We start from the raw sequence: 10,917 nt of genomic DNA, 5'->3' as shown, positions 1-10,917 counted from the left end.
GCTTCTTAGCTTTTAGAAGAAAGCAGGACGAATTACGATGCTTATTATAAGCCTTGTGATAAGAGAAATTATGCACCACGGATTTCCGGCAACAATGCAAACATTGGTGCCTCGAAGACTGTCATATATCGAAGTATAAAGGTACGAAATCTGTTGAGATGGCGACTACAACTAAAGCTGCACGTTGCTGTTGTAGAAGAATTAATGACAATGAAGATTATATTTTTCAGCTCAACAAAATTTAACCTTCACACTTCAATGCATGCCGACAAACTAGAACATCATAATACTTTCCCATGTAGACAAAGTAGTTGTTCAAGTAGGCCTTCTTTTCTACAAGAAACTGTAACTGATTTTCTTTGCGCAATTCAACATTTCTCGAATGAATGGAAGAACATCTTCAGGTTTCCAGTCTCGCCTTTTATTTTGTTGTAGTACAGAATCACATTCAAGACCGTAAATGTGAACATCAAGCTACAATACATAAGTATACTAACTAGTCAAACGTGTTCCTACAAGCTAAAACGTTGTTGGTAATACTTACTTTATCCGGACTCTTCTCATCTTTACCATATATTACCTTTTGTTTTGTAACAGTCAACTCGAAACTTCGATATCGATAAGTTTGTTGCTCACATTTCCTGTAGTCTAGTAACCGGTATCCAAAAGGTAGCAACTCCTTTGGTGGAAGTTTTAGGTCTTTGCCGTCAATGACGATTTTCTCGAAGTAATTTTGGTTCAAAACATCGTCCTCTTTATTTTCTTTATTGCTTTGATCAGTAACGTCAGTAATCCCTACTAGCATATGCATGGAATTAGCAATTAAGGCTAATGTTTACAATACCAAACATTTTATTCTCTAACGACCTGTTCTGACGAATAAGCGACAGTCAAATGGACTATATGGCATGGAGACGTCTGCTAGCAATCTGTTGTCATATGAAAAAAAGACAACCGTCTCGACATCGTCAAGAGATGTTGTCTGCGAACGATCGACGCCTACAGTGTTCGTGCCTGCGCCAGCATTCTGGTCTTCGGGTATCCGCACTTGGAAGCGACGCACTCGATTTGACGGAGTTCTAACCTTCACATCGTAACGAGTAATCGAACGTATTTCAAAAGCGTCCGTGGTAAGAAACCGATACAAAGGAGACACATCTAGTTCTTGCAATCCTACTTCAAAATCGTACTTCCATTTGCCGCCTTGTTTTTTGTCCATGTTCGATTGAATACTCTCAATAGAATAACAACTTTGATGTGGCTTACCTAAGTGTATAAACAGAATACGTATATACACAAACTCATATTACCTATGAGGAATCCAAAACGAAGAGAGATTCAATTATTTATATTACTTCTTTAAGTTTAGACATCAACATACAGCACGCTTTACGTGCATTAGGTCGCAACAACTGCGTGGTACTAGCCATGGCAGTTCCGGGGATATGCGGTTAGGGTTAAACTGGGCTATAGTCAGAAGTATAGGGTTACAATTTCTGGGACCACCTCGGCAAAACTGGACCAAGTATGGCAACCACCACTAGTCTGGCAAACCAGTTATAGCAGCCACAACCCGTAATTCTAAGAATCAGCTACGAGTAACTGACTACACAGCTCACACACGCGCGCGCGCTCACACACACACACACACACACACACACACACACACTCACACACACACACACACACACACACACACACACACACACACACACACACACACACACACTTGATTTGACTTAACTACAGCTGCCAGTGTCTGGCCACGTCGCCCCACATATGGGAAGAGCTTAAAGACGAAGTAGCTACTGTCTGTACTTATGTTTCAGTATATCCTTGATCCTTGATCCACAACAACCCATCAACAGGCAGTTTTCGTTCTGATGACGGTACGACGGAATCAACCACAAAGTAAATGGCTTGTGAAAACCATCGAGTTTCCTGTAGTCCAGCAATTAAGCCGTCGTAGTTCACTGACAATTAACTACGTCAATTCTTTGGTCATCTCTCATTTTTTTGTTGCAATTTTCCTGATGAAAGCCGGTGTTTCGATTGGTCCCGAGACGTTGACCAAGGAGCGAACATTTCATGAGGCACACCGTAATACCTTTGTATCTGCTCTTCTTTGGACGTATTTACAGCCGAGGACGTGGTTTCTTCCCATTCACAAGCTCGTTATACCGCGACGAGTGGAAGTACTTGAAGAAATTTGAGTGTCAGCATCTGTCGCTGTCCCAGGCTCTACGCTCGTATATTCAAGAACCATCCTCCCTCCCTCGTCCCCCCTCCCTCCCTCCCTCCCTCCCTCCCTCCCTCCCTCCCTCCCTCCCTCCCTCCCTCCCTCCCTCCCTTCCTTTTGCCAGAAATGATCACGATGCTACCTTGATCACGCTACTAAATCGATGCAAAGAAAAAGGTCTACTACTAAATGCAGCCAAGGGTAAGTTTGCAACTGACAAAGTCACATACATGGGTCATGTATTGACATCCAGTAGACCGGACAAGGTGGAAGCAATCAAGAAGATGCCTAGACCAACAGATAAAGCCGGTGTGAGACGAATCATTGGAATGGTAACATACCTATCCAAATTTCTAGAAAGCTTCTTAGCTCTATGTGAACCATTACGTCAACTGACTAGACAAGACAGATCTGACTAATTGAGAAGAAAGAACTTAATCAGAATCTGAACAATCAAAATTCTCTGGCAAAGGCTTATATAAGCAAGGCATAGATGCTTGATGCAACTTCTTAAATTTCAACTCTTTGCATTTTTTCATAACAACACTCATACTATTTGGAAGCAGACTTTCCTCCACGTGTCATTGGTTGCAAGAGAAATTTCGGAGTTAACAGAAACAATTTAACTCGACGCCAACAGATCACGACTGTTTACTGGAAGTCTTATAAGAGACATTGCACAACTTTCTCTGAAGCAATCTTGTAAATGGCTAAGTATTGTGAGAAACAGTATGAATGATTGATCCACTAATAGATTCAAAATCTACACCTCCAAGAAACCTTCATCCGTCCGTATTGCTCACAGGTGACGTTATTACGGGAAGACAGGAACGAATAGTAGTTGATGGTGCTGAACGGTTTCGAATTGAATTGAAGTCGTCTTTTGATATCACCTTTACCTGGGGCCTGGCATGTCCTTTGTTATCTTCCGTTTTTGAAGGGAAATCCCGTCGCTACGCACATTGACAGATGACATGACTGTGGAATCTTCACCATCCAATGACAGCGGTTCATGACAGTTTGATGATGGTTTGAAATCCAAGTTGTGACCGTTATGTTACCCCGAAACGGCTGTAGTATTGAGAGGTCTATCGGCTAGCATTGTCTCGAAATTATTATGAGAGGAACAGGTTGTTTGACGCGATTCAGTACTTCGGCTAGAACTAGTCTTAGCGTGTCTCTCGAGGGCGTTGAAACCAATGCGTGTGCAACGAGAAACACACAGCTTACAGCAAAACAAGAAAGGCTCTAGTGAATGACGCAGTCGAAAATCCTCTGGTATATTTTTGGCGTCATGAGTTTTTTAGAATGTGCTCAAATACCTGTTGACGCTCATCTTGACAATATCTCTTGACTGGACAACCAACCACCGGGTAACAAATCGAGTTAGAGTATTGCCTTAAAGACAACAAGAAAGCAAAGAGACCAACAAATAACGTACTGTCAAACCGAGATCATTGGAATAAAACCGATCGTTCCAACAAAAATGTCCTCGTTCATTATCCGGATCTTACACACACACATACACACACACACACACACACACACACACACACACACACACACACACACACACACACACACACACACACACACACACACACACACACACACAGACGGAATGCGGTCATTAAAATGCACACGTAACAAGAAGAAACTCGTGATATACGTATGCGATATAGCCAATCTATAGCGTAAACCTGAAAATTAAAACAACTACAATAAACAAATTTTAACTCTCGGACACCCGCTGGACTCAACTATGGAAGAGGCATGAAACCTTACTTTCATTCACATCAAAAACAAGTTGCCTCCCGAGTTGTATCCAGATGTCCGTTTGTAAATGGTGTGTGCTTGCTTCGTCTGCTTCGTGTCGTATAGTAGTCAAAATCTCTTTCGCAGCATCCAATATATCAGAAAGATGTAGAGATTTCGATGACCACTGTAGTTCCTAACATAAAAGCAATATTTGTTAGTGTAACTAGTGGCAACTACATCTTCAACATGCAACCATGTTTGTAGCTTTTATTCCTGTAATTCGATAGACGTTTGAAAAATTGTACCGACTTGGAAATTTATATGTTTCTTGTGGAGTTAGAGACACTAAAGCACTCTTTCCGTGTTGCTCCGTGTCTATTACTAATATTTGCTTTTGATGCCGTCTAGCTCTCCAAGTGTCTCTTCTCACACTCTCAGAGCAACTTGAAATCACACTCTGTCTTCCAGTTTTCTTTTCATCTGACACTATAACAAATATAGGAGATAATTCAGAAATTGTAGTGAGTGATTCTGCCATGAGAAGCACCTGAACGTGGCTCTGGATTAAAAGAAGTCGCAGCAGGGTTTAAAGAACTTTCGACAGACTGACAACTAGGCACCTTTGATACTAATGATGAAGCATTTGTATGAGCGACTGATTGAATGGAAGTGCTATCAATAGCATTGTCAGTATGTAAGACTCTAACTGTACTGTCGTGACATGGTACACCGTGTTCACTGCACGACGCACACATTTGTCTTGTGATTCCTTCAAGCATTGTAGTGATTTCTATAAAACGAAGCAGATGTTTAAAAAGAAACAGAAACACGCACAGCAACATCGGGTTATCGTTTATTTACCTCTGAAGTCTAGCCTGACATCAGGCTCATCGTTCCAGCAGCGAATTATTATACCTCGAAAGTCTTCACTGCAATCATTGTCACTCAGATGAGGTCTCTGTTTACCCATCACATTTGCACGAATCACTGTAATCGCCACTCCATCTAAATAAATATCCAATATTATTTATTATCGAAAAAGCAATGACAATTAGAATAACCATAAATAGGCTTCATTTCTCTTATTTGCCACAGAATGATAGAATACCTGCGTGTGTAACAGGGAATTATTAATGCATTCTATTTACAGTCAAATCTAGATAACTTACGAATAAACATCAATTTTCGATTCACGTTTCTTGTCTACTTTGTTCCGGAATACTTCTGGAGCAGTAAATGCTACGGTTCCCGTCCTTCTCGAGCTACTACTAGATAGTTTTGTCGACTGCTTCGAAATTTCTCTCATTGCTGACAATCCAAAATCAATAATCTGTCAGCAAAAGTCTTTAAGAGTCAGTAAAAACACATATCCTTGAATGTTTACCTTGCAGAAATAATTACGATCAACTACCACATTGGATGTTTTCAAGTCTCTGTGTATAATTGGAGGCTTGAGACTGTGCAGGAAGTCCATTCCTTTTGCAATTTGCAAACTCATCCTCCGTCGACAGCTCCACTCTTTAATTTTAGAATGTTTCATATTGTTTGACATCAACATCTCTTCCAAGTCCCCGTTTTCCACATATTCCATTACAATTGCGTACTTGCCAGGATCAGTGCATAAACCCAATAATCGAATGACGTAGGGACATTCCATCAGTCGATGGAGAATGGTCACTTCGTCGAGAAAGATCTTTTCCTGACTACAGAAAGTTCGTAACTTGAAAACACAACTTAGAACGTAATAATTAGACCAACTAATTCGAGCTTAGCGCTTGAGCGCAAGCACCCAAGAGTAATCTAGTAATTGCTAAACTAACAACGTCAGTACACTTTTCACTTGTACACTTTTATAGTTATCCGATGGCGCATACACCCGGGGGCAGAGAGTTGAAGCCTCCTCGCTCGGTGGAACAATATTTGTCTGCTACACATTGTATTGTGTGCAAAACTGAATGAGGTCCGGAGAAGCGTGGCTAGTTAATTTAACTATTACGCTACGAGCATGACACTTCCAGTCACCAGTGCTGTACAGTACTGCTGAAAGGTCGCTCTTCTCTCTTTGCCGAATAAAATGCTTCTGAAAAGTTCTTTGTCTCAAGATTGCCTTAATCAATTAAAAGCAACTGTAATTATTCTTGGTTTGAGCATACAGCACGATCTCCTGTCGATTGCTCAGGAATATGCATCATCAAAACAATCAGTCTGATTGTCGACGAACTAACTAATGCTCCTTGTGAATCAACTCTACTATGACAAATAGAAGGTAGTTACAGCCAGCTATAAGTGCTTCAATAGGCATAGGAAATGAGAAGGAATTGACCTATTAATATAGATATACGTATAACACCTGTGCGATCTTGAGCATTTTAGAGACCAAAGAAACAGCTAGTACATTCCAAAACTTCTGTTTATTCATGGCTTGCACGACGCAACCCCTTGCTCGTAAGAATTTCTTTTACGTTACTGTGTATATGTAACCAGCAATATTTCTCTTGTCTCTCTTGATAGTGCTCGCAAAGCGTACCTCCCCTCCCCTTTTTTTGTTTTCCGGACGGCGTGGAAGAGTTTGGTACAGTTACTTTGATATTGTTGTGGTGCCGTTCACCGATAAACGTTGTAGTCTGTTGGCGAGGTCTCAGGAGAAGCTCAAAAATTGACTTCCAGTGTACTCTAACTAAGACACAAGTTTCTCTACACAGAACTTTAGATGGTTCCAAATGCAACTATTTTCCACTTTTCCCCAACTTTACAAGTTGTCGGATCGTTCGCAGTCGCGTAATTTACTACTAACAGCTGCGACATCACGGATTCCGAGGTCAGCTTTGCCATCGTTGAAAATGCATTTTCTAACGTATTTCTATAAAAACCGATAAACCATGTATCCCAAACTCTAATAGTTTACTCTATCTTCTATTGTTTGACGTTCGCTAGTTACTTCACATGTTGCTCTTCTGTAGAAAAGCATCGATTGCTTCTAGAGACCACTAAAATTTCTGTAGACAATTGTTTCAAGAGAGATAAAAACTATTTATGAGGTTCGGGAATTTCATACGTTAAAAGCAGATGGCAATAGTCAATCTCTGACCTGCAATATGTTCTTAGTAACCTATAGCTAGCGGAACCACATTGGTACTGTCTAATGTCAGCTATTAGTGTATGTCGGCTGGTTTTATTTAGAACGTTATGATCTAATAGAAACTGTAGCACAGAAATTATGGTGTAATGGCAAACTGTATGATACAAGTATACAAGTACAAAGCTGAGTATCCTAGATCCGATGTGCAATTGTTAGACTATCTGAGTGTTAGATCTTTTCATATTTGTGTACTATAGTAATTATTAACTGCGTGCAGCACTGTGTACTAGTTAACATGCTTGCGTGTACGTGAACGAAGCTATAGATACAAGACCTTCTGTGCAAAGCTTCTTTGTGTAAAAAGTTGCCCCCAAGTACAAATGCCTTGGACGAACATATCAATTTTTAAATGGGCTAATTACCAGGCATACATTTGGAAACACGTCCTGGAACCTAACCCAACAATTCCAGCCCCATGCATGGTCATGGCTGGATTGTAAACAGAGTCACTAACCATATCAGTCCAATGGACGAGGCAACCTCCCGTTCTTGTAGCAGTTTTAGAGATGCATAAATTAGAGGTCACTGCAATAGTGGATTACCAGTTGCCGCTTGTAGCGGCTTCATAAATCAGTTACCACACTTTCCAACCTCTGGACGTGAAAATCCGGGACCTGGACGCCCAAATTCCCCGGATTTAGCGTACATTGCCGGGACACCACGTACTAACTACTACGTCCCCGCATGACGTACGCGCAAAGGCGCGGGCCTCGCAGTTCTCATCGATATTAGCTCTTACTGTAAACTGCATGTGCTGTAGAAAAACCGAAGCCACTAAGTCACAGGCCAGAGAATAACTTGAGAGATCGTTAGAATCAGGACTAAACATGTGTATGACTTCGACTTCGCTATCGACTCTCTCGGTTATATTCGTCGATCTGTTCAAGAAAATTCCGTCCCGACAAGGACGTGGGGACGGCAAATCCCGGGACTGTTTGCAGCTAGAAGCTACTACGTACTATGCACAAATCTTTGTAGAGGCGACAACTGCGACAACTGTGATCAATCAATCACGTATATTGACTGCGACAAGACTTTCCATTTCCGAGATGACAGACGAAGATGACGACTGTGCAAATGCCAAAGATACCGACCGACTCTGAGATGTAAACCTCTAACTACATAAGCTATTTCTCTATCTCAACTTAATCATATTCTTTTTCATGTAGTTTCTATGAAGGCTTATAATAAAGCAGATACCTGCTTGTTTGACTTGTTCAATTGACTAATTAATTAATTAAAAATCTGCGGTGCTATAGAACATGAGTACCATTAATATTTACATCTTTCCTGCCGTCAAATACCGAAATGTTGCAAATGACTTTGAGTCCGGGCTGTAATCACTAGGTCAGTTGCTTCCTGTAGAGCTCTACACGCAGTATAATCCGCGTAGCCAGATGAGATTATCTACTTTCAATTATTTAAAATAGCGAAAACAAGAGGTTTTATACTCTTTGACTGCCTCAGCAACGAAACATTTCTCCTTCGGCGACTGTTAGACAAGAACCAATCCAGCAATGTCGCTTTTTGCGCGCGTTATGATCGACAGATATAGCCATATCTCTACGTTTGCAATTAAACTGTTCTTTCGTTTGTTATCAAAATACTTCGTAATTGTTAGATATTGCGTATTCAGTCGATGAATTTCTACTGAAGCCAAAAACAAAGATATGACCTTGGGTTCCAGAGTGTCGGCGCTGTTAGTAGACAATTGCGAGCGATCGGACCACTTTCGAAGTGGCGGACAAATAGAATATAGTTGCATTTGGTATCATCTAATATTCGGTATAAAGAAACTTGTGTCTTAGAGTGGGTACAATGCAACTTCACGTTCTGAGACATAGCCCACTGACTAAGTGACAGTTAGGTGGTCGTATATATAGCCAGGTGGCCTTGGCTATTACGATCCAAGTGCAGAATATATTACACACACACACACACACACACACACACACACACACACACACACACACACACACACACACACACACACACACACACACACACACACACACACACACACACACACACACACACACACACACACACACACACACACACACACACACACACACACACACACACACACACACACACACACACACACACACACACACACACACACACACACACACACACACAAACACACACACACACTCGAAAAGAGGAAGGGGAAGAAAGGGTTTTCCCAAGTAACGCCATTCGTCTTTTTGCACGTCCACAAATTAAGTTTCAAGATCTTCCACAGTTGTCACTCCACAATCACCACGCAAGTATTCCACAAGATACTGTTGAATACTCCCTCACCAAGAAACTCTTTCATTCGTCAAGCAAATACGGTATAATGTGAAGAAGTTTGGAAAGAGCGTTAACTTTTATAGGGGACCAAATATTGGGTCAATGGCACAATCACACCATAGTGTGTAGGTATAGAGTTATAGATTTAAAATTAGAGCTAAATTTAAAGTCGGGGCTAAGGGTTATCTAGTTAATTATTGTCAGTGGTGCATTTGTGAATATAGTCAAACCGATGGATTCCTCCAGACAAGGGTTTTTAAAGAATCTCTTCAATCTCTGCAATTAACAGCAGCCAGAGAATTCCCAGCAATACAGCAGACATCAGTGAAGGAATTAGAATCCTACAATCATTTCATGCTGCCACAAGAAGTTTCAACAGGAAAGTATGCGTGTGATCCTTATGCAAGCAGCATCTCCACTAGTACTGAAGATGCAGACCAAAGGTTAGTTCCACTAATTGTTTCTGTATCCTGCACCTGGTCATTGATAATATTCCACATACAGTTATACTTACGGTAGATCACCGCTCAATGATCACATTTATTGATCAGAGCAGACCATATCGTACAAACCACAGCTAGCAGTTTAGAGCAACAAGCCCTGCAATTTAAGGGTAACCTTCATGATCACAGTTATTAATTAATTAATATTTGCAGACTTGGATACTGGATTGCAAGCGCAAACTGCATTCTATTTAGGGCACTCGAAGTAAAAACTTTCTGAGAGGAGGAAGAGTCTGCTTACACCTAAGCTGTACGTTCTGAGAGGGAGGGGAGGTCTGCGCTTAAGCGGTAAATTCCAAAGATGAGAGAAGTCTGTGCCTAGGCAGTAATTTTCAAGAGGGGAGGGGTCAACATGTGATGTCATCATACCCTTGCCTGGAGAGTAACTGCAAAAGCCCAATCAGCATAATGTCTTAATTCCATCACTGGAAGTGTTGCTTTGGGTGACGACACGTACATTCTAGAGGGATGTGAGCGTGTATTCGAATAAACTAGAAGGTTTAGCGTTCGTGTCATCGAGAAATTGTATGCGGGATCGGTCCCTCGAGAGGGGACCATGCAGTGCAATGACAAATTTGAGGACATGCTCCGTGCAAGCGCAGAGGTTGGCTATATAAATCAGCTTTGTAGCATAAACGGTTGACACCCATACCTGAACTGAACACAAACTCAACTCCTAGCCAACGTACCAACGCTACCGCGTTGGTGCAGTCTCTGCTAGTAACAAGGTCTCCACCTTACCGGAAAACATGCACTCATCATAGCAATATGTTGCCTACTAGACCCCATTTCGTGTATTTACCTTGGCTTCAGTCTCGTTGGCGCGGAGAGCAGCTTTATGGCAACTTGTTCACCAGAATCTCTCAAGAGACATCTATAGACTTCACCAAATCCACCTGCACCGAGAAAGTCGACATCTCTGTTGTATACAAAGTCATTTGACCGAAACAGTGACGGTTGACATGCAGCAGCCATTGCTG

At 41.4% G+C, this 10,917-nt stretch overlaps 2 protein-coding genes across 2 annotated transcripts; both read right to left on the bottom strand.

Annotated features, from left to right (window-relative positions):
- Nucleotides 1-225: 225 nt before the first annotated feature.
- LOC134185033 (uncharacterized) lies at nt 226-4,122 on the bottom strand. Its single transcript, XM_062652813.1, has 4 exons — nt 4,025-4,122; nt 868-1,266; nt 545-795; nt 226-474 (listed from the first exon to the last, which is right to left on the bottom strand). The coding sequence occupies exons 2-4, from the start codon at nt 1,217-1,219 to the stop codon at nt 334-336; spliced, it is 744 nt and encodes a 247-aa protein (XP_062508797.1). The 5' UTR covers nt 1,220-1,266; nt 4,025-4,122; the 3' UTR covers nt 226-333.
- A 503-nt stretch (nt 4,123-4,625) lies between these two features.
- On the bottom strand, nt 4,626-10,912 carry LOC134184686 (receptor-interacting serine/threonine-protein kinase 2-like). Its single transcript, XM_062652431.1, has 7 exons — nt 10,740-10,912; nt 5,382-5,700; nt 5,167-5,327; nt 5,059-5,105; nt 4,859-5,002; nt 4,728-4,787; nt 4,626-4,669 (listed from the first exon to the last, which is right to left on the bottom strand). Exons 1-7 carry the CDS (start codon nt 10,910-10,912, stop codon nt 4,626-4,628), a joined length of 948 nt encoding a protein of 315 aa, XP_062508415.1.
- Nucleotides 10,913-10,917: the final 5 nt, after the last annotated feature.

Source organism: Corticium candelabrum, chromosome 9 (assembly GCF_963422355.1).
Source record: "Corticium candelabrum chromosome 9, ooCorCand1.1, whole genome shotgun sequence".
Classification (NCBI taxonomy): Eukaryota; Metazoa; Porifera; class Homoscleromorpha; order Homosclerophorida; family Plakinidae; genus Corticium; species Corticium candelabrum.
This window is presented reverse-complemented; position numbering and strand designations above follow the sequence as displayed.

Bases quoted from the DNA above. Each gene is read 5' to 3' on its own strand.
- LOC134185033 (XM_062652813.1), bottom strand. From the start codon at position 1,219: ATGGACAAAAAACAAGGCGGCAAATGGAAGTACGATTTTGAAGTAGGA. The intron at 796-867 runs GTCGTTAGAGAA...ATATGCTAGTAG, and splicing joins TCGCTTATTCGTCAGAACAG to GGATTACTGACGTTACTGAT. The intron at 475-544 runs GTAAGTATTACC...TATGTATTGTAG, and splicing joins ATGAGAAGAGTCCGGATAAA to CTTGATGTTCACATTTACGG.
- LOC134184686 (XM_062652431.1), bottom strand. From the start codon at position 10,912: ATGGCTGCTGCATGTCAACCGTCACTGTTTCGGTCAAATGACTTTGTA. The intron at 5,106-5,166 runs GTAAGTTATCTA...TTACACACGCAG, and splicing joins TCGAAAATTGATGTTTATTC to GTATTCTATCATTCTGTGGC. The intron at 4,670-4,727 runs GTGTACCATGTC...TGCTATTGATAG, and splicing joins TGCGTCGTGCAGTGAACACG to CACTTCCATTCAATCAGTCG.